Source organism: Gambusia affinis, linkage group LG04, assembly GCF_019740435.1.
Source record: "Gambusia affinis linkage group LG04, SWU_Gaff_1.0, whole genome shotgun sequence".
Lineage (NCBI taxonomy): Eukaryota > Metazoa > Chordata > Actinopteri > Cyprinodontiformes > Poeciliidae > Gambusia > Gambusia affinis.
Genome location: NC_057871.1, coordinates 29,141,427 through 29,168,576, shown reverse-complemented (window position 1 = coordinate 29,168,576; position 27,150 = coordinate 29,141,427). Strand labels below are relative to the sequence as shown.

Below are 27,150 nucleotides of genomic sequence, written 5' to 3'. Positions count from 1 at the left end.
TGTGTTATTTGTGCATGTATTGACACTGCATGGTAGACATGAACTATCCCTACAGCTTCCATGCACTGAGATTTTTCTGAATATTTTAATGTTTCTTTATGTACAGCAGTTGAGTGACAAAATCCTGTCCTGCTTGCAGACATAAGAATCTGTCCAAAACCACAGAGAAATTGGAACAGTTGACTGTACTCTTTCCAGAACATTAGATTGTAAATCTTATAATCTAAAAATGGAAGCTTTAAACAGCTTGTAGAGCAAAAGCAGCACAACATACCAAATAATCACACTCAAAGCATTTTCCTGCAACATTAAAATGTAGGCTTTAATAATATTTGTTGAAAATAATCTTAACGTGTGGAACAGGGTTCAGTCTTTTTTTTTTCCTGCAATAAGAAAAATATAAGAAAATTAGTAATTTCTTGCTAACTTATTTCTCCTTATTTGCTTTGAATAATTGTTTTTCCTGAGGAAATCATTTGAAAATGTATGTCTTTCTATTTGCTCAGGTTATCTTTGATACTAAATATTTTCTCTCTACATGACCAAGTGGACTCTCCGGGTCACGCGCCGCAGATGCGCGCATCTCCAGCGCGCACGAGCGCAGTTGAGCCCTCCGTGCACGTGAGATTAGGCTTCTCTGAGCTCGCGGTCCGGTGAACGCGAGGACACCGGCAGGCAGAGTGAGAATCCCACACACCGCGGCAGGTCCTCCGGGAAGGATGTCCGTGATGAGTCCGTGGAGGAGAACCACTAGAACCTAACGGCTGCTTCCTCACCGACCGACCGCTGGATGTTAAAGGTGTTTCCGGTCCTGCGGGAGGAACAGGTGTCAGCTGCTCTCTCCATCCCGACTGGGACAGCGGGTTGTCCACTGGGTCTCGGGTCTTCTGGTGCTTTTTTTTCTTCTTCTTCGTGTCTGAGACATGTTGTGGACACGGTGGCTCGTCCTGCTGCTCTGGTGCGGGGCCACCAGCGCAGAGCAGCAGGCGGAAGAGAGGGAAGGCCAGCGGGAGGAGGTCAGGGCCGACCCCCGCAGGCAGCGCTCCTCTCCGCCGGTGGAGCCGTTGGACTTTGGGTTTGTTCCCGCAGCGGTTTATGATACCCACGCTTACTACGAGCCGGGGACCATAGGAATCCTTTTCCACATGGTCCACGCGTTTCTGTACATGGTTCAACCAAACTCTTTCCCCAAAGGTGAGATTAAAATATTATCACACCATCTGCTCCTCCATTCTGACAATCAAGGCTGACGTCTTATTATTAATAGACATTATTCGGCTATAATGAATAAACATACAGCAGCTTTATTATTAGATATAATTGACTCTTTAAAAAAAAATATATAATTTTTTTCTGGTTAAATTTTTCACCACAAAGTTATCAATGCAAAAAAAGAGAGAAAAGAAAGAAGGAGAGAACGAAAGAGAAAAGAAAGAAGGAAAAAGAGAAAAAAGCATTTATACGCAAAAAAATAACAAGAGAACTAAAATCTCTGTCATAATCAAGTGGGGGATTTAAATTGAAGGTCCATCGCCAAACTGAGTGTTATACTTTTAAGGTGGTAATAAAGTAAAATCCCACTAGTTTCCAGTGGAGGCATTTGTATTAAAGCATGGGGAAAATGTACAAAGAGTGTGGAGGGCAAAAAATGCCACAATTTAATAACACACCATAATTCATTTTTTATAGAATCACTCATTATTTTTTTATCTATCAAAATGTATAGATGTGAAAAGTATTGTAGAATTAAAAGTTCTACCAAAACTAACTAAATAAAGACATGTCTATCATATACATGTAATTCCAATGAATGAATGAATAAAGTAATTAATTCACACATTCCTGTGGTGTACTGCAGCGTGAAAAATAGTTATTAAATAATAATAAGACACTGTGGCCCTTTGTTCACATCCTAACAAGTGACTAATTAGCCTGAATTGCAAACCCATAATCATGAAACATTATGGTTTTGCAATTCAATTGTAAAATAGCTACATATCTCATTTTCTAAATGACTTATTTTAGTAATTTATTTATATTTCTTATCAATTGTAGTTATGGGACATCTAGGTAGTAGTACGGTTGACACTTTTAATTGTGACACTTTGGAACCTCCATACATGTAAAGTTTATGGTAGTTTACATATGGAACTGAATCGTTAAAAGATTATTTACATTACTTCATTGTTTCTATACTCATGTCCAAATTAGAGGGTTTTTTAGTGGAATATTTGCTGTGGTAAATTTATAATATCTGAACATTAGGATTTGTGATAAGAGCCGGTGTAGCTGTTATGTAAGTCAATCATTTATCCATTTTATCCTGGAACCATATAATGGTATGAAGGGTCCTTCTAAGCTGTGTAATGTGTGCTGTGTGCAGATTTTCCTGGTTAAAAATGATTTTTTTAAAAGTTGTTAAAACATATGGCCAAGCTCACTCTCAAAGACCATTGTGATATATAGAAGAGCGAAGTCCAAAAACAAACCGCTGTGACAGGATGTATTTGCACAGTAAACAGATCTTCCTCTGCCAGGTCAGTTCAAAAGTCACCGCTCACATGAGGTAAAATACCACGTAAAATTACAAAAATAAGTTTGCTTAATGGAAGCACATCTCAAAACACAATTTTTGCGGTAGGATGAGGTGGTTTTTCAGTTGTATAAAAATAGACGTATTTTGCAATACTGCAAAGGAAACACTTTTTCCACATCGTACGAGTCACGTGATCAACAGGCGGATGTTACTACCGGCAGAAACGACAAACAAGAAGGAAGCCGTAGGAGGATGATAGTTTGTTTTTGTTTTTTCAGACAATCTGCAGCTGGCTCCACCAGAGTTCTCACAGCATCACATAATTCAGAAAAAGTTGTGTGCCATTCCAACGTGTTGAAACCATAACTCTTCTGTAAATTCAGAGAATATAATTTCCCTAAAACGTATAGCCGCACCCAGGAATGAGGGGTTTGTCACTCAAATGTCTCCTCTGATGGCTGATAGATGGTGAGTGCTGATGCCAAGGCCGAGTTATGTATAGGCCTGTTGCAATAAACAATTATTCAGTTGATCGCATGATAAATTAAAACTATCTCAATCATTTCCATTTGATGATTTATTGTTTTTCTCTTTTCCAAAAACTGGATGACAAAACTTTTCAATCTGCTGCTTTGGTCTCAAAAAGCCCTGTTGCTGAAGGACAGTTTTGTTTACAAAGACTTAATAATTCATTTTATTTGTTGTTTTGGTTGTCTTGTATATTTATTTTGGGATATGTAAGATGTCTCCAATTACAGTTTTAAATGATCATTAGAATTCAGAGATTATTGATTTTTGCAAAGGTGTTCTTGCATTACTATGCCATTACTAGAAAATGGTTTATAACTATATCTTGTGTAGCTGCCATGATTATTAATGGCTTTTAACATGAACAAACTTATTCATGTGTGATTTTTATTGAATTTCTTATCTAATGAAAAACTCCCCAGCTGGGAAATTGTGTCTTTTCAACCTCAGTAGAATTTAGACAAAGATTTGCTCTGGTAACACAGCTGCTGTCACAGTCCATCAGTGAACTTTCCCTGGTTTGACTGGTGATCAGGTTTCAGACCTCTCCGCCTTTCTCTCTGCGTCGGTTCGCTTCAGAGTTCTAACAATTGAACACAGTTTGTTTTGTGCGTAAAACTACGAGAGGTCACGTTGGAGGATGGCACAGAGCAATTGGATTGAAGGTTTTAAGTTGCTGCCATTTTGGTTTCCAGTGTTATAGACGCTGGCTCGGTAAGCAATTAGCAAAATCAGTGCTTAGAGGAGGCTTTCTCTGTCACCTGCATCACCACGTTATACCTTAATCCACTGGGCCATATGCTGCCACTGCTGTGGACTCTCCAGTGTGACTCACCGTCCCCCAAACGCACAGGTACACGGACCAGCTGGAGGGGCACGTCAACGCCCGCATTACATATCAGAAGCATGCAAAGTCATGGCGAACGCACACAGGCGGACTCTGAGGTGTTGGGAGCTGCTTAAGGAGTGCGGCAGATCGGTCTCACCTGCTTGCTACCTGAACCGCCAGGCTCTCTGAGCCATTAACAAGTAAACAAGCTCGCCTGTTACACAAGCAGGAACACATTATTAGGAGCTAGAAGCTATTGGTGTGTGTCAGCAAATCAGGGAAACAAAGGATGAGGACTCAGGGTGGTGATACGGACCACCACTAAAAGTGACAATAAGAATTATTTATTACTTATTTTTAGGTGTCTGTGACTGGGTGACAGCAATCAGAGCCCAACACACACTTGAAAAACATTCCTATTTGCAACATGCATCTTTAGGACAGCATAAAGAAGTGTCATTTTTTACCACTAAACTGCACACAGTAAGTGCATTTAATCATATTTTATATTTATTGACACTCAATGAACAAACAGTGGAGAAAATTACAGATTCAAAACTTTCAGTGTCTGGCGATTTGACTCCAATTTTTAGGATCACGATTTGAATCAGAAACAATTTTTAATTCAGAAACCAATTTTTCTATTTAAATGCTCTGAAGATTCTATTGGAATTATGTGACTGACAAGAGGAAAATACTGTCTGAGCAAATAGAAGATTTGTTTTAAACAGTTCTGTAAGGCTCCATATGGTGTCAAATTCCTTCAGTTTATATTTAAACAAGGAGTTTGTGTGTAAAAGGCTGTAACTTAAATTACAAGTCTGAACATTTCCAGGTGCCGGTCAATAAACGAGAACAAAACCAGCGAAAAGCCAGAGAAAAACTTCCTTTTGAAATATTGCTCGAGATTATGTTAACAATATCAATGCGTATGAAGTCGAAATGTGAACATGAAACACTCATTAGGTTTAAAAGACGGTTTAAGAACAATGTCAAGTTCCCTTGTTCTATTAGACCAAAACAGGAGAAGCATGTTTCAGTCAAGAGAAAAACTTAAGAAATTCTGAATTATTTTTAGCTCACGACTTTTTATCTTTGAAAACAGAACTGTGACGTCATGCAGCTGCAGCTTCTCTGTTTGTGCTGCTGATTCCAAATCTCACCCAGATAATCAAGTTGCAAAAAAAAAAAAAATCCTCTCAGTGTAACCTGTTTGATTCAGGTTTAGGGCTTAAACCTTGAGTTCATATCCTGACATATAAAGTAATGTTTAATGTGTCTCAGTCAACTAGAAAGTGAGCCTTCATTACCCGAATGAGGCCCCACAAAGATGTCAAAACCTACGTTAAAGGTGGACTTTGGTCCTGCGTGGGTATAGACACTCAGCAGTCAGTCAGCCAGCTCGCATTGGGGCTAAAAGGTCACAGCTCTTTTCTGCATGAAACAGACAATATTTTCCAGTAAAAACAGTGTAAATATGCTGCTCAGTATCAGGGTGATTCCCTGCACGTTTGTCATGTAAAAAAGGCATCATTCTCCACTCATGATAAAGTTCATTTGAATGCATTCATGCAGAAAGGCGCCACCTGATTGGTCACCTCTGCATGCTAGCTTCCTGCTAATCCAGTTGCAGATCTTAGAGGTTATCAGATTAGGTAGACATACGCTAATTGCTACAAAATGGTGGGGATAACATGAAATGTGATCTCCCAATCAGAAGCAGATTAGGTCTTTTTTATGGGGGTCCAAATGTGCCAAAAATATATGTTCATACTAGGGATGAGGGATATTACTAAAAGATAATATCACAATATATATAAAAAAAAAAAAAAACTTGAATAATTATGTCACAAACAATATTCCTCTTTTTATTTTTTTAAAAATTTATGAAAGTCAAGTCAATACAAAACTAAGAAAAAGAAGCATCCTAGGAGTTCTTCAAAAATATTCTCCTTGTTCTCGTTTCACACCTAAATATAAAATAAATCTTTGTGAAGGTTTATTTTACCATGAGGAGACATTTCAGCCTCTTTCTCTGAGAGGCAAATCAGTTTCTTATCTCTGAGATGAACACAGGCTGGATTAGCGGATTAGCATCCACTGGGCTAATGCTAACAGTGGGCTCATACACAACTGTTACAGATGGCACAATGACACACACACACACACACACACACACACACACATGGCTGGGTACACAGAAAGTGGGTCATATGCTGGTGTTTGTCCGTTTCACTTAATTACTGTGATTAGTTGTGGACATGTTGTTTATCAGGAAGAAAGTTTGGTGACAAAGTTTGCTGTTCAAACTTGTTGAACAAAGTGAAGGAATTTTTATATAAAGAGCTTGTTTGCCTCTCAAACAAGCTCATTGTTGCTGATACATTCAGATTTTGGTCTTTTGGAATTTCATCTGCACTTAAAGTCAATGAATTAGCATTGGGAGCATCTGGGAGTACATTACTCATTACGTTGGTTTTGCTTCAGCTCACAGTGGGTGTTGGAAATGAACTTTCCTCCCACGACCTTAAAATGTTCTAGCTCATAATGTCGTCTGCTGCCAAAACAAATCATGAAATGCCAGTGTCAATTAACTCAAGAAAAACATAGCTGAGCTTTTTTTCAGTCTCATCCCGATTCAACAACCCATTAAGGTTGTATCTCTGGCAGAAATTGGGCAGCATGTCTGGATTTGAGAGCCACATTTTCATCTCCACATCCAAATCGAGCCAGGCACATTAAGTAGTCGATGTTGTAAGCATTTAGGAAGGAACTTTTTTCCTGATCATTGTCAAGCTTAGTTGTGCAGTTAAACAAACAGAAAACGTAACATTACAGGGATAAAATAAGAAGAAATAATGGAAACTTGTAATTATGACCATAATTATATATTTTCCAGTTAGTAATAATCAAACGCAACTCTAAACATGTGGGGGTTTTAGCCTTGATTTAAAGGAGCTCAGGGCTTCTGCTGTTTTGCAGTTTTCTGGAAGCTTGTTCCAGATTTGTGGTGCATAGAAGCTGAACGCTGCTTCTCCTCGTTTGGTTCTGGTTCTGAGGCAGAACAGAACCAGAACCAGATCCAGAAGACCTGAGAAGTCTGGAAGGTTGAACCAACAGCAGCTCTTTAAGGTGTTGTGGTGCTGAACTGTTCAGTGATTTATAAACTAACAGCAGTGTTTTAAAGTCTGTTCTCTGAGCTACAGGGAGCCACTGGAGGGACTTTAGAACTATTATTATGAAAACCTTCCAGAAGTGCTTTGCTCAGGATGAGCAGCCATCTGCCTGGGGATGCAGAGTGTAGGAGAAAAAAAAACAGCAACATCTGTACTTTTTATAATAAAGAAAAAACAAAAATAGTCAGAGTTAACGGCATTGGTCTCCAAAGGTCAACATTTAGAACCGAGGCAGCTAAATTCAGAACCACTGGGCCAGGGATACTTTCTGTAATGATTGAAAACCAGGAGTATGCTTTGTTAATGGCAGCAACAGCTAGATCCAGCATGAAAGAAAAAGCCTGAGATAAGTACTGAGCCAGTGGTATTTTCTGTCAGGAAAAATATGGAAGAATGCAGACATTTTTGTTCTAATAGTGGAGAAACATCTTACCGTTCCAGGAAAACTGTTTGCCTTCATCGGTGGCCATGCTAACTAGCATTAGCATTCATGGCTATGTAGTGGTGAACCAGCTGCAGTATGGCAGAGAACAAGTGGGAAGGGGTGAGCATGAGAGTGATTGGCAGCACTAAGACCCTCCTCCTGGCTCTGATTGGTTGCTACTGGGAGCCCTGGGAAGAGGCAGAGGAGCCTATTGACATAATTTATCTTTTTTTATTTTTTTTTATAAAAGTTACACAAAGCACCTTTAACCTACTCCTGGTCTTTAACTTTGTTCTGCTGGAGCTACAATACAAGAAAAACCATTTGGATAGTTTACTCATAGACTCTGAACGATGTGTAGCTGTTAATTCATTGAAGCGTGTTTTCAGAACCATTTTTGTTGCTACATGAAGCAGAGTGATGTTACTGCAGTTTACATATGGACGCTGAGGTTGTCTCAGGCTTCGTCCACACCTCCCAGTAATCTCTCCAAGCGGGTCAGAGTGGAGGATTGTGTTGTGCCTATTTTTACACTTTGCAGTAAGAAGGTTTTAGGTTCTTATTCACATATTAAAGCTGTTTGCGCTTTTAATTACAAGATAACGCTGGATATTGGTAAAGTGATGAAATACGGCAGCCGTAAAGAAGGGCAGCGACCACATTTTGTGTGAAAACCTGCCAGAAAACGGTTGCTCTGCGGTCGGCACACAAGTTTCTGCTCCATTCCAGGTCTGATTCTGGTGGTTGTTTGTCCCTTTCTTCTCCCTTCCGTTACAGTAGTTACCTCTTATAAAGGGTCACTGAACTAAGCTGTCTAAGCTTTACTGCCCTCAGTGGCTTATGCTAGCTAAGCAGCTGAGCAACAACAGGTGGCACCGGCACAACTCAGATATGCTCACATGCTCATATCTGCAGAGTAAGCCTCAGTGTTTCCCCCCCGGCAGCTTCTGCCATGTTCTCCGTATGGCACAAATTTCAAACATACACCAACAGAGCAACCAAAGAAAAGTAAAAAAAAAAATCAGTTTTCACTTTGAAGAGTGTATGGAGCTGAGAGGATTAACCAGATGGTCCCCGAAATATCCAAAATCACTGTTGCTTTTCCTTAAACTCACAAGAAAGGCTTGTTAGGATGAGATTAAATGTATCGAGGAGAGTTTACAGCCTCTATGAAGTTGATCTGAGGAGCTGAAACATTATTTAGAGACGCCCTGATTAGCCTGGCCACAGCCAATACTGGTTAGAGGTTCTTTGATGGAGGTTGTACACTGTAAAACACAAGAAGTGGAGTTTACTTTAAAAAATTATGCAAACTCGTCGACCAAAAAAATGTCAAGTATTTAAAACTTAAAAATGTTATCATGTTAGCTTAGGTTCGGACAACTTGACTTACTTGATCATTTTGAGTAAGTTGTAATGACATAATAGTACAAAAAACCTAACTACTGTAAAACATAATTAGTTCTCCTTAACTAAAAGTATACACAAACTCATTGCTTCATAATTTTTAGGTTAATTTACCTGAGTAAAATGCGCAATTTTAGTTAGCGTAACTTAACAAAGCTGAGTATATTGTAATTACTTAGATGACACAAATCTTTATGAAGTTTTGGAGTCTGCCTTTTCACCTTGAACATCTTTTATTAAAATTTTTGTGAGAAATAAAAAGTGGTTTTATTAGTTGCTGTTGGTGATGAAACAATGCATTGTGCGATACTTTGCTGGCCAACTGAAATTTTTTTTGCATGGACTCAACTTAAATAGATTAAGTTATCAAGCATTTTTTATCCAAAAGTTCACTCCACTTGTTTCAGATGAGTACAAACAAGAATTAAGTTCTATTCACTTGAAATCTTTTATTGAACAGAATGTTTTTTATCTACAATGTTTTTCATCTAACAGAAAATGAAGGCGTTGTTATTATGAAGAATTATTTCTGTTTATGCACAGATGATTCCTAAACTTCATCTGACGTTTTCTGAGCATAAACAAGGTCCAAGAGTTTGGCTGGTGTGTTTACAGCCTTGAAACGCTGGGAATTTTCAACTTTGATGAGTTTGGAGAAAAGGAAAATAACTCACACTGTTTTCTCAATCACAGATCAGCAACAGTTAAGACATGATTGTCTGATGTGGATCTGCTGCTGTCTGATTGATGCAGCTCTGGTAGTTTTCAAAGGTGCAACACTTTCCCAGATTTTAGCAGTAACAGTTTTACAAGTCAATAAAAGTATTAGGCAGAATTTTTAAAACCAGATCTGTGATGAACATCCAGAGAGAACAAAATACTGAAAGGCTAAAATCAGATGTCTATAAATAGAATCATTGTCGGGTTTTTTTTCCCACATTTTCACATTTTTTGGGACTTAATGGTTGACGTTTCAAAGATTTGACTGATTCTGATGTCATTCATCATGATGGATGAATCTGTTTGTAAGCTAAGAAATGTGTAAATGTTTGGGTCAGGTAAGAATAGGCCTTTGGGTCAGGTAAGAATAGGCCGTTGCTAAGCATCCTTGGGGTTAATCTGGGTCACTTTTCAGTCCTCTGATGGTGAGTCTAGTGTGACAGCTGTGTCAGCGTTCACATGATAAACTGGCCTCCATCTGCTTGTTCTGTTTGTTTACACCCTCTGTGTTATTTTTTATGGTGTAAAATTATTTAGTCACCTAAATAGTTTACTGAGGGTCTGTTCAGGACTGTACTTTTACAAATATATTTAAGAGATTTGATAATTCAACTAAAGTTGACTTTGTCTAATGGTAAATCAGGAAAGGGTAAACATAAAATATTTAATTTGCTTCTTGTGACTTGAATGTTTTCTGTAAATAAATAATATCATAGACGACCTTAGTGAACAAAAGTCAGTTTTCAGAGGGTGATTTAAACAACTAAGGGGTGAAAAAAACAAACAAACCAGCATTTGAAAAAAAACAAACTCCTTCTTAAACCATAAATTATCTATGACAAAATCTTCTTGGCTTAGTCTGGAACAAAGTTTCAGAAAACTGCAAAACAGCTGAAACACTGAGCTCCTTTAAATCAAGGCTAAAAATCCACCTGTTCAGAGCTGCCTTTGATTAGCAACTGGAACATTGATCAACGCATTTGATGTGTATTGATAATTTTGACAGAATGTAATGTTTATTGCTTTTTTTTAAAAATTGATGACTACGTGCTAAAGCACTTTGAACTGGATTGTCGCTGAAATGTGCTACACAAATAAACTTAACTTTACTTAGTTTCACTTTTCATAACCAGATCTGATGACTGCCTGACATGTAGATTTCACTTTAATAGAACCTGACTGACAACATGAAGTCCTGATTGAAAGAAGCTGAAGGACAGATGAGTCTAGACAGGGTTACAGCTTCATTTCTGAGGCTTTGGTTCTCCAACAGACCCCATTGAGAGTCATAATGGACAAATAGATGAAACATGGAACTACGATGAAACTTTCCCAGCTTTCTAAAATTACTCCAGAAGCACATGGAGGTGGAAAGTAACTAGTTACTTGTACCTGAGTAGCATTTAGAAAATTTTTTTAAAGGGACAGTATTATGTAAAATCAACTTTTGATGCTATTATGTTATTTCCTGACGAAAAACATACCTGAAGTTTGTCATTGATTCTTTTATGCATGTTTGAGAAACCCTGTAATCTCCCATAGTAACCATTCAGCTGTGCAAAACACCTGGGTGGACCTAGCCCCGCCTTCGAGGTCGAACCTCCTCCTCTGAGCTGCAGTTTCCAAGTTTCAGAGCAGTCCCCACCCCTTCAAATCCCCCACTGAGCTCCTTCAAACTATCCAGCAGCAATTAGCAAACACCTGGTGGTAGAACTGCATGTCTGCTGAGCTCATTACAAGAGCTACTGCTCAGTGAAACGCTAGTAAAAACCTTGTTAAAGGGTTAATAGAGGAGTGATTTGATGACTTCCTGAAGGCCCAGTTTCAGAAAGAGCAAGAGTTTTTAAAGAGACAAAGACCCAGTTTCAAGGTGTTAGATTACAAAGTCAATTTTCTGTTAAGTCATATTTGATATATATATATAAAAAATGTTTTTTCTGCTAAATGTAACAGTTACTTGATTTTGCTATGAAATGGAACAATGTGCCTGGATAACAATAATGCCCTCTCTAAAAAAAAAGGAGATCAACATAAAAAGTGAATCTTTTCAGATCATCAACAAACATCCGCCACTTTTTCAACCGTCTGGCTAATGTACTGTGAACAGATGTCCTAATTGGAGCGTATGTGTGAAGGAATCAGTTTACCTGCTGAGTAACAGAGCAGGTGAGTCAACGTTCAGCAGGTAGGCTTAGCGTCGGCTGACCTACATGCAGTAAACACACGGACAGCTGGAGCCAGCTGGAGTCCTGCTGGCTCGCTTCAAGCGGCTCTCAGTAAACACACAGCTGTTTGCTGGAAGAGGAAACACCGTCACAATACTGTCATCGGATATTAAAAAAACTGATTCCGTGTAATCTGTCCTGTCTGTTTGTGAGCAGATAAATTGATTTTTTTTTCTCCACTCCAGCTTCATTTCTTGTCCCAAACCTTAAGCTGTACTCTGTCTGAATCAGTGTTTATTCTTTTCATAACACTGTCTGCACATTCAAAGCACTTACAGAAAGAAATTGTTTTGTTTTTTTTTCTTTCAGATCTTATTGTTAGCATCATTCAGCAAAATATGGGAGGAATTAAAGTAGAAGAATGGAGAAAGGTATGTTGGGTTTTAAGAGTTTAAATCTGTAAGAAGAACTTCATTTTTCTCATAAAAGCTTTGTGGATGAGGTTTTTACAGTGGCGTGTAAGAAAATAGGAAGAGTACATTTCCACCAAAAAACCCAGAAATTTTGAGATTCATTTAAGACATTTTTTAGTCAAAGAGAAGTATTTTCTGATTTTCAAAAGTTTAAAATAAAAAAAAAAAATTAAAAAAAAGATTAATCCCAGAAATTTTCTAGGAAAAATTTGGAAACTTCTGACTGTGTAAAGGCAAAAAAAAAAAAAAAATGCTTGAAAAAATCTCTGAAATTTTGAGATTAATCTTTGACATTTCTGAGTTTCAAAAATGGAAAAATCTTTACTTTGGAAATGTTTAAATATCTTCTAGTTCATTTCTGAGTTGTTTAATCTCAAAACTTCTGAGTAAACTTCTAACATGCTGTTTTATGTTTTGATCCAGTCATGATCTCCTCTTATTTTGCCGTCAGTTGAGTGTCTTGTACCATTTCAAGGTTGACTTGGCTGATTGTCCTCAAGATTTTCTGAAAGCCTTTTTCAGTTTTTCTTTAGATTTTGGTTACTTTCCTCTGGATTTTTTTTTTATATATAATCTTTGTGATGTCAGGATCCTGTAGAGTGCAGGCTAGAGACTTAAAGAAACAGACATAAGTGAATACTGTATCAGAGTTAGGCAGAGTCCGAACTCATGAAATCCCACTGAAATAAAAAAGTTGGGAAAATTTCCAGTGAGTAAAAAGACTTCTGCAAATCAGAGCTAACAAAGTCTAATAAACCGCTTTCAGATTTGCAGAAAGCCTGGCTAGATTTTCCTCACTTTGCAAGAAAACAACAAAACATCAGGGCCAACCTGGATCTACAAGAGTTTCTACAAAAACTATCTTTAAGTTCATCATCTGAATTTGCTTCAGTAACAATATTTGCTGTGATTCTCATCCTGTTTTATGTCTCTGTTGTTCCTCCTGAACCTCTGTCCACAATGTTGCTCTCCCAGCCAGAAAACGTTGTCCTGTTGCTGCAGGTAATCCCTTTTACTCCTTAGATTTCGGCTTAAGCTAAGTCTGACCGTCCACTGATGAACCTTCTTGTCCCTCTGCAGTGGATCCACTATGAGTCTGGATTCCTGATCTGCGGCGTCTTTGGAATCATGTTCGTGGTCCTCACGCCGATCGTCGCCACCTGCTTCTGCATGTGTCGATGCTGCGACAACTGCGGCGGTGAGATGCATCAGAGGCAGAGGAAGAACGCGGACTGTCACCGAGGATTCTTCACCGCCTCACTCATCGCCACCACCATCTTCATCATGTGAGTGCTCCTCCTCTCTTCGGCTGTCGCCAGGCGGTTAGTTCCCCTCTTCATGAGGTTTAGTTAAGAGGAAGAGCTTTTAAGCGTGGAACAGTCTTGTCACATTAAGACCACCAACTTCAGTTTATTTTGTTGGGATTTACTCTGACAGACCAACACAAAGTAGTGCATGCAGTGGTTGAGAAATGATTCATGTTTGTTCAAGTTTTTTTTACAACCCATAAAAGTATAGATGTACATTTGTGTTCAGTTTCTTTAGCAAAGAAATCATAGAACAACCTTCCTCTGCTGTTAAAATGGCTGGACTTTCAGTTAACCTCTAGAACCCTAGAGGTTCCACCCGTGGGTCCGTCGGGTTCTAGAGGTTAAGCCTCTTTATATCGCACATTGGACCACGACACGTTGGACCAGGTCCTGCAAAAAACAGGACATTTCCTCGCTTTCTAAAAATAACCCGGGACGCCCGGGACAGGATGTGAAATACGGAGATGTCCCGGGAAATACGGACGTTTGGTCACCCTAGTTAAATTCATCATCAACACATGGAAGCAATATGACTCATATGTAAATCTGCCTACATTAAACAATCCTCACAACCTGAGTTTCATGAACCACAAGTTGAAATTTTGAAAATAAATTTGCTTAATGGAAACACGTCAATTTCGAAAAACCTCACAGTTTCTATTTAAGTTTGCTACGATGATGTGGATTTTCAGCTGTATTGAAATTGATTTTTTTGCAGAACTGCAATGAAAACATTTTTTTCACATCATAAAAGTCACATGATCAACAGTCCATTGTTACCACTGCTGAAAACAATGAAGAAGACGACAGGAAGTAGTAGTAGAAGGATGGTTTGTTTTGGTTTTCGGGTTTTTTTGGACAAACTGCAGCTGGTTCCACCAGAGCTCTCACAGCATCACACTTCTTAAAAAGCTGTGCGTCATTCCAACGTGTTGAATCCATAACTCTTCTGTAAAGTCATAATTTCCCCAAAGTGCTGCATATTTAGCTGCTTCCTTGCAGTCGGGTTTGTTGCTCCAACGCCTGAACAAGACGCCAACATCTCCTCTGATTGGCTGATAGATGATGAGCGCTAGCGCCACGGCTAAATTATGAATATGTATCACGTAATTGTTTGCTTCCATCGCGACTTACTGCATGAACTTGTTTATTCACCTGTGATTTTACCTTCATTTCTTATTTAATGGAAACACCACAATAGCAAAATTGTGGGGGAGGGGTGGTGGTGGGGAGTTTTCCCCATCATTAGCAGAATATAGACAAAGATTTGTGACGGAAACAGTGATGCAGAGCAGAGCGCCAACATGTAACTGTAAATGTGACATTTGTTCACCTGACCTGTGCACAGGAACAGGGTCTGCAGAATCGCTATGTGTTACTGATATGACTGACTGACTGCAGAGGTCCTTGTGTCTCCATCTGAATGAGGCCTTTCATATCACAAACCTGCTCATGTTCATACAGAAAACCTGAGAGGCCATTTGTTCTCTCATGATCTTTTTTTTTTATTTTTTGGCCTTACTCCATCTCACCACTCAATACTATTCATTCAGTATTGTAGAAATAAAGTAAAGTTTGACTAAAGAATTGACTTGCTCTGGAATCATGTGGGAGAAACAATAAGGATTATGGAAAAATGTTTCCAAACTTTTTCTAGAATTGGTTTAAAATTGTACATGTAGATTCTTTTCTTAGCTTTTGAAGGACAGTTGTTTTTTTCATGTGTACCATGAAAATATCAAAAGTTGATTTCGGCCCGAAGAATTAAGACTAATAAGTTCAGAGCAGTCTAACAGATTCCACCCAGGAAATAAAAAATTGCAAATACGTGAAAAAACACAAAGTAAAAAAAAACCCTGCACAGCTGCAACAACAATGTTGGAGTTTAACAGCACAAATATGAACACTGGAAATTCCAAATTTTATTGTGCTGATGCTTGTTAAAGAGTCTTTTTTGTTTGCAAGAAGTGAACGTTCTGTAATTTCAAAGATAATTGGTTTCCTTGATGCTGCAGGATTTCAGTTGGAGTTGGCGTTTTGCAGCGATGCTGCCTCCTGCTGGTTCATTGTGGCCACTGCATGTCTGACCCTGTCTATCTGTGTGTTTCAGTCTGGGGGTTCTTGTTGCCTATGCAGCCAACCATAACATCAGCACTCAGATCAAAAGCACCCGAAGACTCATAAACACCAACATGAGGGACCTGAAGACATTTGCCAACAACACCCCAGCGGTACCATCTCTCTCTCTCTCTCTCTCTCTCTCTCTCTCTCTCACTCACACACACACATCCAGACAGAGTTTCACGTTAGACAATAATATTTCATGTTAGTGTGTTTCCTCCCACAGCAAATCGATTACCTGACAGCCCAGTACACCACTGCCAAGAACAAAGTCCTGTCAGACCTCGACAGTAAGACTGTTAACATAATTATTTTTTCTAATATCTCTGGCTTTAATATTTATGTTGTCATAAACCTGATGTGTGTGTGTGTGTGTGTGTGTGTGTGTGTGTGTGTGATGCCAGACATCGGACCTCTGCTGGGAGCCAGAATCCACAGCCATCTGGAGAAAGAGGTGGTTCCTGCGCTGGACGTCGCCCTCCGAATGGCAGGAGGTGACTCATTTTAATCGAACGTTATTGATTATTAACACGAGTAATCACGTTCAATCAAATCCTCACATCGTTGTTTGTGCTTCCTTGTTTCTATGGTTCCCCTTTTTCATTTCTTTTAACCTGAAGCAAAAGTTGAGAGTGCTATTAAAGGTAAAGGAGGCAGATCTGGGTTCAGTGGTGCCGTGTTTGTGTTGTGTTTGTGGGAGTGTTAGAAACAGACCTCAGTGCAGTTTTCATGTTTGTTTTGCAGGTGCATCTAAAAAAAAAAGAGGAAAATCGTTAAAACTTTGTTCCCAGTAATGCAGTTTATAAAACAAAACCATATTGTCATCTCCTAAAATAAGTTTTTTTTTTTTGCCTAAATCATCTTTTGGCAAAAAATGACTTGGGCCATCATTTTAGGAAGGTGACTATGTGTCATATTGATTAATTACGAAATATTTTTTCTGTTATTTTTGATGATTATTGCTGATAGTGAATAAAACCCAAATGTAGATGTCCAAAAATAAAACCTTATTAAATGAGATGAGTAAAAAGGATTGTACTTGGTAGAGGCTCCTTTTGCCTAGATTATGAACTATCCTCTTAAGGTTGTGTTTAAACAGCCTTTCATCAAAGTTTTTCCTTTCACTAAATTTTCCTGCGAAGCTTCTTTAATAGAGAAAGTTTTCAGTGACTAGCTGCATGTTTTTTTTTTTGTTTTTTTTACTAAGGTCATATTGTAAATTTATTAAAAACTTGTTAGATATAAACTAAAACCATCAGAATTACTAGAAATAATTAATAATAATTAATTGTTTGTAATTAATTTTACACATCGTCACCTTCATAAATTAATGGAAAAAAAGGCTTTTGGCAAAAAAAAAAAAAAAAAGGAAGAAAGACTTTATGTTGGGAAGGTGATGATATGAATTTCATAATTTGAACTGTATTAATAAAATAAATAATATTCTGATTTCTGTAGATTAACCTGTATATGTTTTATATCTTGGTTGTGGATTTTGTGGTCATTGTGCTGAGTGTAGTTTAATAATGACTAAATGTAGTTTCTGACTTGGTTCTGCCTCTCCGATGTTTATTTATTTATTTTTTAGCCATGCGGGAAACCAAAGAAGCTCTGGAGAACGTCAGCTCCGCACTGGAGATCCTTCAGGAGGGAACGGGAAAGCTCCAGGCCAGCCTGGCTGGGGAGCGCTCCTCTCTGTCCAACACCCTGTCGGACCCGGCCTGCACCAACGGCGCCGTGTCCCCCACCTGCAACACCATCCGCTCCACTCTGCCTCAGCTCGGAACCAACGCCGACTTCTCCAAGGTCAGGAGAAATACTTTCATCCTAGAGGAGTTTGACACTGCTCTGATGTAGGAATCACATCCATGGATCCAGTCTGATTTTTAGTATATTAAATAAACATAGTAAAATATGTCACAAGTTTACAGTGGACTTTTGTATTTATACAGTAAAAATTCACTTAAACCTGGAAAAGTGTATTTTTTTTCATGAGAAATATTTGCTGTGCTTGTCCATTAAAGGAGCAGTACTGTGTAAAATTGACTTTATTGAGCTTTGCCTCATGTTATAATGTTATTCCCTCATGAAAAAATATGCCTAAAGTGTTGCATTGAATCTCTATGGCAACCATTGAGTTCTGCAAAACACCTGGGTGGACATAGTCCCGCCTACAACTTGCAGCTCCTCCTTGGAGCTGCAGTTTCAGAGCTTCTGCCTCACAGAGCAGCCCTTCTACGTGACTCACCCGCTCAGCTCCTTCAGACTAGCCAGCAGCAATTAGGTGAAACTGTTCATCTGCTGAGCTCATGATAGGAGCTACTTCTCAGTGAAACTCTGGTAAAAACTTTGTTAAAGGGTTAATAGAGGAGCCATGTTGTGATGACTTTCTGAAGATGGAGTTTCAGAAAGAACAGGAGTTTTTAAAAAGACAGAGGCTCAATTTCAAGACGTTTAATGATAAAGTCAAACTAGATATGTACAGCATTTTTATAAACAACTGGGGGTAACATAGTAACTGCACTTGATTGTTCTATAAAGTGTTTGTATGTGGCTGGAAATCACATAATGTTTCCCCGTTAAACATTGTAGCATTAAAATTAGAATAAAAACGTTCTTTATTTTTCCTGTTAACTCATGTCTTTTTTCTCTGTTCTCCCTTTCAGCTTCCAAATGTCAACGAAGCCTTGACCAGCATAAACACTGTACTGAAAATAGATCTCAGCAACATTGTCCAAAAGGTAACTGTTTGTTTTGAGCCATCAGCGGCCAGCGGTTCAGTATATAATCTGACGCCATTTTCCCTTTTTCTTTTCTTCTTCTTTTTTTTTGACGCCTGCAGGGTTACGCCTCCTTTAATGATACCCCAGCGATGGTGAAAGAACAGACCAGGAACATCGTCACAGGTAAACACACATCCCTGTGTGTTTGAGGGTGGAGGACTGCGGTTCAATGAGATCAAAATGAACTTTAGCTAAATGTTTCTCTCTTCGTTCACATGCATGCCTCTAAATGACGAACCACAGCTCTGCCTCGTAAGTCACGTCTTTATGGATGCTTCTTTTTCCGATGCTGTTCAAATTAATTATGCGTATTCATAAAACTTTTCTAAATTGGCTGGACTTTATAATCTCGGTGTGAAAATAAAGAGAATCAATTCAGGGTGAAATAAAGAGTTACTAAGATAAGCCAAAAAATGTCAACAATGATCAAATGTAAATATGTATAGATTTCATGGTATGTATTTCTCATTTAGTACTGTTATTTTGTGGGGTTTTATTGTTTGTGTTTTAACATCAACCTACCAATGGGACTAGAGATGGAAATTAAACACAAGTTTAAAATCCTCTGGATTTACAAGTAAACGTCCATTAAGACATACGACTCCATTTTCACAAAACTGGAACCTAAATTTACAGATCATACACTAAACACAACAATTATCAGATCATCTGGACATCATTCTTCTACCCTAACGCAGATACAGCTGGTCTAAAGTATTCACACCCCTTTACCTTCACAATAAAACCTTCATCTGGTTATATTGTGATTTTATGTGATTGACCAAAACACAGTTATTTACATAACTGTGAGGTGAAAGAAAAATGAGTTGCCGCTTTGTTTTACAGTGTGGCATTCAGCTCCCTTGAATAAACGCTGTAAATCAACCTCCGCTGTAAATCTTCCTTTATTTTTAACGTTTTCTCTTTTCAGACCAACTCAAGCTGAGTCAGATTGGACAGAGAGCATCTTTGAATATCTTGCCATAGAGTCTTAGTTAGACCTAAGACTTTGACTGGGCCATTCTGGCACATTATTATTGACCTGTGCTCTCTTCTCGCCTTGCATTTAGATCAGATTCCCTGACCCTGGTGACAAAAAGCGTCTGCAAATGCATGATGCTGTCACTATTATGTATTAAGGACGATGTGAAGTGTTCACTTATCTTCCTGAGGAACAGTAAATGTGTTTCATTTGAAGTGGTTCTCTGTGTTGATGTGTGTTGCTGCAGGAGTGAAAAGCATGCTGGATAAGATTGGAAATGAGATCACCAGTTTCTCCAAGATGTTCCCAGTGGAATCCTCTCTCGCCAATTTCACCATTTTTCTCAACGACAGACACAAGTTCATCGAGTCTTTTTACCCCCAGGTGGACCAGATGGATTTCTACCGGTTGGTGAAACTTGATCCCACGATGTTGAAATGGATTGTCTTTTTTATTCTGATCAGCTGAAACTCGCTTTGATTTGCTCAGTGACAGCAGTAACCCATCAACAATTTCTTTATACTAAACATCTGAGTTGTTATTTTTGTGAAAAACTTTCAATTGAGACTCCGATGATATTCTGGCTTCTTGGTTTAGGAAGTAAAGCGTGTTAAACGTGTTTCTGTGCTGCAGGTGGATCGCCTGCGTGGCCGTTCTCTGCACCGTCGTCTTGATTCTGGCCTTCAACATGCTGGGCCTGCTCTGCGGCACCTGCGGCTACGACAAGCAGGCCAGCCCGACCACACGCGGCTGCCTGTCCAACACCGGCGGAAACCTGCTGATGGCGTACGTTGTCATAACAACACACCAAAAAATTTACATCGGGATGAGCTTTGAAGTGACTGTGACCATTTACCTCTAAGAGATCAGTATTATGTAAAATCAACTTTTTTGAGCTTTATGTCATGTTACAGTGTTATTCAGAAACATAGCAGGAGTGTAGCCGTGACTGTTTCATGCATGTTTGAGAAATGCTTGAATCTCCATGGCAACCATTCAGCTGTGCAAAACTCCTGGGTGAACCTAGACATCTTTGAGAGGACGCCACTCCTCAGGGCTGCGGGTTTCAAGCTTCCAAGCTCCTTCAGACTAGCCAGCAGCAATTAGCAAACACCTGTTGGAACTGTACATCTGCTGAGCTCATTATAGGAGCTGTGTTTCAGTGAAAAGCTGGTAAAAAGATTGTTAATGGGATGAAAGGGGAGAGACGTTGCAATGACTTCCTGAAGGCGTTTCAAAAAGGACAGGAAAAAATAGAGACCCAATTTCAAGGTTTTAAATCAGAAAGTCGAATTTCTTTTAAGTCATATTTAACATACACAGCACTTAATAACATCTGATGTTAACATAGTTAATTGATCATGCTATAAAATGACATCAGGTGCCTGGAAAACATAATGCTGCCCCTTTAAATCTGCTCCACACTCAGTTTTTAGGCCACAGTCTTCAGCCATAACAGTCAAAACAACCCAGACTTCCACATCAATGGTCTTACAAATGCTGGTATTTTTTGTTGTTGTCAATAAATGACAAAAACTGTAAAAAAAAAAAAAAACTAAAAAAACAACCCTGACTTGTAGAGTTTTTTAAAGGTTGACAGTTGTTCAATGGATAAACATATTTTTCAAAAATGTAACATTACCTCCAAAATGTTCACAATTACAGTTGCTTTTTCTGAACTTTTTTTGCTTTTTTTTGAGCAACCAAATTACAGACAGATTTGATAATTAATAAAAGTGTGTTTTAGAGATTATTTTGATCTTCTTTCATTCAGAGGTGTGGGATTCTCCTTTATCTTTGCCTGGGTGCTGATGGGTCTCGTTACCACTCTGTTTGTTGTTGGAGGCAACGTGGAGAAGCTGATATGTGAACCTCTGGCCAACCGACAGCTGTTCAAGGTACCGAAGACAGAAAGCTCCCTTCAGGAACCCTGAGTTTCTTCCATATCTGTTTTCTTATATCTGATCAGAAAAGTGGACTAAATTGTTGCTTTGTTGGTTCATATTTGTGTTTGTGCAGATTATTGATACACCATTCCTGGTTCATCCTGAAAAACGTAATTTTCTTCCTGGGATGCTCTTCCAGAATCCAAACATTGACTTGACCCTGGGCAGCATGTACAGGTGCAGAAAACACTCTTTTCTTTCATTTGAATGCAATCCTAAAGAAACCAGGGCGTATCTGAGCTCCAAAGCTCAAACATTTGCAAAAAAACACTCAATTGTTGAGATTCATCTCAGAAATGTTCTAGAAACGATTTGGAAAAACTGGAGGTTTTTCCATGTAAATTTACGACTTTTCAGACTCAGAAAATTTTTAGAAGTCACTTTTTTTTTTTTTTTACTTTTTAAACTTTAGAAAATTTAAGTTTTTTTAAACTCAGAAATATCCCTGTGTTTTCTAGACATTTCTGAGGTTAATGTCAAAATTTATGATTTTTTTTAAATAGGAAAATGTACTAGTCCTTTTCTCCTTTTTCTATCTAAAATGATCTTATAACATAATTATATATTCCTTCTCAATAACTACTCTGATTTTCTTTCAACAAGTCCTGGATTTGTTTAAAATGTAAAACATAAATGTGTAGGTTTGATGTACGAGTGCTATTTAGCAGATAAAACAAGTGATGCTGTAATGTGGATTTGCACATTGTTTCCAAAATCTCACGTCTAAAAAATGAAAACTGAGGTCCCGTGTGTAATGACAAGATTTGTCCACCAGGGAGTGCTATGAGAACAACGGCCTGTATCACGCTCTGCAGCTGGAGAACATCTTCAACATCAACTCGTTCCTAAACAGGACTGTGGTGAGTTTCGCAGTTTGTGGGTCTGTGATGGGGCAGAGTGGCCGTGGTCACAATGATCCGTGTCTGTTTCACAACAGTACAACAGAGATCTGGCCAAAGTGTTGGAAGGAGTCCAGGTGGACCTGAGGGACATCATGCTGCTGGACCAGGCCGGCAGAGACAACCTCATGAACTTTGCAAACTCAGGAGTTGGAGAAATCGATTATCCGGCTTACCTGGCAGAGGTGAGCTATATTAGAAATACTGTCTAGTTAACTTAGTCTTTTTTTTTCCCCTTCTGTCTCAGTCAGGTGAAAAACAGCATTTTTATAACTGTTAACATATTTGTGGCTAAATTTAATTGCATCTTTGCTACTTACTGATAAAGTTAGGAGGGTGAAATAGAAGCTTAGCGCTGTTAATAATAAATGTATCTGACCACCCCCTGTTGAAAACAACAGCTGTGGTAGTTTGCAAATGAAAAACAATCCCCTTAGGGAGGCAACTGTTGCTGGCCATGAGTCCAGGAAGGGCTGTAAGGCCAAAACGTCCCTCAAAATTTGAGTTTGTGCCCTGCAGAAATAAATGCTATTAGCTGGCAATCTGTAAGTGAATATCCTGGGAATGACAAAATTTAAAGAATGAGAGCTCAAACTCTGCATGCCTTACTTAGTATCTTAAAGCTGCAATATGTAACTTTTGTAGAAAAAAAAAGTAAATATTTATTTGCTGAGACTGTCAAAATGTCATGACAGTACGGTATGAGACAGATTAGCTGTGAAAAAATCAAGCTCCTCTGCCTTCTCCCAGTGCCAACTATATACAACCAATCAGAGCCAGGAGGAGGGTCTTAGCACTGTCAATCAAGCCCTTGTGCACGCAGCCCCTCCATCCTCATTACTTTTTCCTGTTGCTAATGCTAATGCTAGTTAGCATGTCCACCGATGACGGTGGATAAACAGTGTTTCTGTTTTCAGGTGAATAAGGGAGTCACGATAGTGGATCTGCTGTCTTTCTGCTCTGATCTGGAGGATCAAGCCGACCAGCTGGTGAGTCTTGACTTGACAGCTGGTAACCCTGACACCAGCAACAACACTGCTTTTATTACACAACAAATTAATCTCTGTAGATCTGTAGACACATGGAGGGAGAAACAATTACTTAATTCATTTTTGAATGACCCTAAATGATTTGTCGCTCTTGTTTTTAAAGCCCCGTGGAGCTTTGGAGAACGCTCTGAAGGGACACGCCAGCAGCATCAGAAGCATCCACAGGGAGCAGGTGGTGCCCATGGAGCAAGCCATGGTAAGGTTGTTGCTAGGTAACCAAAGATCAATTGAGTTAGTTTACGCCACCAGCTTTGCTTAGCTCGCTGTGAGAGGTTGAGCAGCTAAAGCCTTTTCTCTGCCTCCATCCTCCAAAATGATGTGCGGTTCTGGCTCGAAGTTCATTGAATATCCTATATATTGAATATTGAATATTCTGTCAAATGTATTATCTATTGATATTGATCACAATATATATTGTTACTGATTTATTATCCACAAGTACCACAAGTACGTCCAACACATTGCAGTTACGTTACATTGCAAACCCCTTTAAATTTCTTCTAACTTCTCCTTCCCTCCCTCTCTGTTCCCATGGTAACAGAAATATGTCCGAGCGCGGGTAAGCTGCTGCATGGTGCTTTCTGTCTGTGCTTGCTGTAACATCGTGGCTCATGTCTTCCTGTGACCATAGCAACATGTTTATAATCGTGCTGTTACCCCTTAATTTGTATGCAGTGTCCATGCCTGATTCAGTTATTTATTGCACCAGGGATGCACTGATCCACTTTTATCACGTCCGATACTGATACCGATATCGGTGGTTCAGAATCAGCCGATACCGATTCAATATAGAAAAATGGTTCTGAATTGACTTAAAATGTTTCTTATTTTAAAAAGCCCACATAATTAAACTTAATTACTAATTTATTTGATAACTCTGCATCGGAACAGCACACTTCACTACAAAAACAGCTTCACAAGCTTGGTCAAACATGTTAAAACAATTTTAATTTGTTCAGTCAGTTCAATAAAAAGCAGAACAGCCAACATAAAATAAATTATAAAGAAACTGAAACTGACAAAAACAACAGAGTGACTACTTTAGTCAAACATGGAAAAGGAAAACTGCAACAAACATTCTTTCAAATGGTTCAGAAAGTGCAATTAGAAATTCTAAATGTACTGTAAAGTACGCAATAATAAATTTTCAGTATCAAGACCTATACCCAACTGTTTGTTTTTGTGTCTTGTTGTGCAGAGCACCCTGAGCCAGGGCATCAAGCTGCTGCAGAAGATGTCCAACGACCTACCTGTGAGTAAAACTGCCCAAATAAAACCATTCTCAGCTGGAAGTCACTTGATTTTTTTCATATGAACTGGTTCTTCTCTGTGTCTCAGATGAAAGTCACAAACATCCTGAGCGCCATTGATGCAGCAGAATATCTCATCACTCAAAATGCCTCTCATGTGGTGAAACAGGTACAAACCCAAGCAAACCTTTGGAAACCTTTAGCCAAGCTTATCGAGGTGTACACCCTGATTTTTTATTTGTGCCATTTCTTCTATTTAATTTATACTTTAAGCTCCATTTTTTTCCTGTTTTTTTATATATATAATTTACAAGCTGTGAATATTCTTATCTTTTAACTTGTTTAGCAACCTACTCTTTCTTTACTCAGCAACATGCAGCAAACTTTACACTCTTTATCCCATTACACACATACAGTTCATGTGGGCCTGTCACAATAACTAATTTTGATGGACTGTAAATGGTACCAGTAATTATTACAGTATATTGTTAATATTGTTATTTTGGGACGGTTGGAAATACGTTTGTCCACTCAGAAGTTTATTTCTGAGTGGACAGAAATAAAAGTTTATTTTTCAATAAACTTTGAAAAGAAGGCCAAACACTGGAAGTAGAAAATATTTAAAATATTCAAAATAAGACATGACGACCAAAAACAATATATAAAACAGACATAAAAACTACTTACTGCAATGGAAACAAAATTAATTATGTAGTGTCTGTAAACAAAATTGCTCTCCAAAAAATATTCATTAGAAATGAAATGATTGAGCTCATTTTAATTTATCATTTGACAACTGATTTATTGCTTATTGCTCATCAGTTTCCCTCAAATTAATTTCTTTTCTTTTCTGCATTAAACATATTCTAGATTTTGCATCATATGTGGCAAAACAAATTGAAGAGAAAAAGAGCAGCACCAGCTTCTTTTCTTGGTTTTCTGTATTATGCATGAGGAGCAGTGACTCAACTTCTAACTTTTAACTGATAAAAAGGGTGAAAAGCAGCAAAAACTCTTAAAACTCTTTAAAAATCACATTGGTTTTGCTCAATTACGTCAACTTTTTTAACTATGGAGCAACATGAGCATCACAATGCAGGACTTGTTCTCACATCTGGATCGGTTTCCTGAGAATCTGATCAATGAGTGACGAGAGATTCCATCAGGACTGAAAAGAGAAGGAGAATTTTGCTCAATGGTGACGTAATGTTCAATTTACATGTATTTAGCCTTATCAGTATTTTTTATTCAATTCACAGAAATCCAAGTTTGTAACATTTAATTAATAGACTCTCTTAGAAAACATCTTTAAAACCTCTTTTGGATGAGAAATATTGACATGAAATGAACTGATAATGTCACAAAAATGTCATCAGTTCAGTCAGGAGATCAGATTTCTCTAAATGACAGAATAAAAATCTGACCTGATTGACAAAAATGGATGTTATTTTTGGATTCAGCCGTGCAAAATAGACAACTTCCACAAAATATTTTTTGTAACCTAGTGCTATTATTAAAACCTATTTTTAATGGTATATTGCTAATAAATAATAGCTGTCTATAAAGCTGAAAGCTCTGTTTGATCACAATGCGCTCTCCTCTCTGCAGGAGACGAAGGCCTTCGTTCACAGCCTGGTGGGATACTTCAAGCAGTACACTGACTGGGTTAAAAACTCTGTGAGTGTTTTTCTACTCTTTTCTCTGGTTTATTTTTCACTTTTCAGTTGATTGAGTCAGGACAGGAAAGCAGCACAAAGGCCCACTGTTAACACTGAGCTGGCCTTACTATACAGACAGTGTGCCAGTCCTAATGGACTTCCTGGAGTCGGTTCACTTGAACAAGATGTTCTGGTGTTGGCAAATAACAGCCAGTCCATTGACTTCCATCTGTTGATCTAAGATGGTTTCAGCAGCAACAGAGCTCCGTACTCCCCGCTCCCCCCCCCAACACTCTGAGATTAAACTGTGCTGGTATTGTGTGTCCTTGTCCCCTGCAGCTATCTGCAGAGGTAGCCCAGTGTAAACCCATCAGCAACATGGTGGACAGCATGGAGATAGTGGGTTGCAGCTTCATCATTGACTCAGTGGTAAGAGCTCACTGTGGGTGTTTCTGTGTGTTTGCAGGAAGTCAGGCTGCCAGCTGTAGAGATATCAATGGCTCGTTTAGAGCAGAGTGTGTTTTTGGGAGCTGGCTGTGTCGGGACAGGAAGCTCACACTGGGCCTAGATTGTCCTGTTTTCACTCTGGCCTGTTTTAGCTTTATGTTTACAGCACTTATTAACTTTAACATCATGCATCTCCAACAGTTTTATTTAGTTCATGAAAAAAAATACTAAAAGGATCCCTTTTTTGCAGTTTATGAATGTTGCATTTGTTTGTTGTTTATGCACAAGCACATCTTTAAGAATTTAACAATCTGCCTCTGTCCTCTGTCACTTATTCTTGTCTGCATGTATTTCAGGTTCTCACATATAGCTAACCTGAGGCGGTTTAGTTAGTTAGTCATTAAAAGTCTGGAAAAATTCGTCATTTGGTCTAACATGTTTTTTTAA

The 27,150-nt window shown here is 38.6% G+C and overlaps 1 protein-coding gene across 1 annotated transcript; it reads left to right on the top strand.

Moving 5' to 3' along the window:
- The first annotated feature begins 578 nt into the window (after positions 1-578).
- On the top strand, positions 579-26,759 carry prom1b (prominin 1 b). Its single transcript, XM_044115743.1, is given in 25 exon segments — positions 579-1,194; positions 12,155-12,216; positions 13,234-13,260; positions 13,339-13,544; positions 15,679-15,799; positions 15,916-15,979; positions 16,094-16,183; positions 17,278-17,495; positions 18,356-18,430; positions 18,532-18,595; positions 18,716-18,724; positions 19,702-19,861; positions 20,088-20,240; positions 21,229-21,352; positions 21,474-21,577; positions 22,176-22,260; positions 22,338-22,484; positions 23,217-23,288; positions 23,452-23,544; positions 23,890-23,907; positions 24,547-24,600; positions 24,687-24,767; positions 26,207-26,275; positions 26,596-26,718; positions 26,721-26,759. Coding segments are annotated over 25 exon segments (2,514 nt in total). The 5' UTR covers positions 579-923; the 3' UTR covers positions 26,745-26,759.
- The last annotated feature ends 391 nt before the right edge of the window (positions 26,760-27,150 follow it).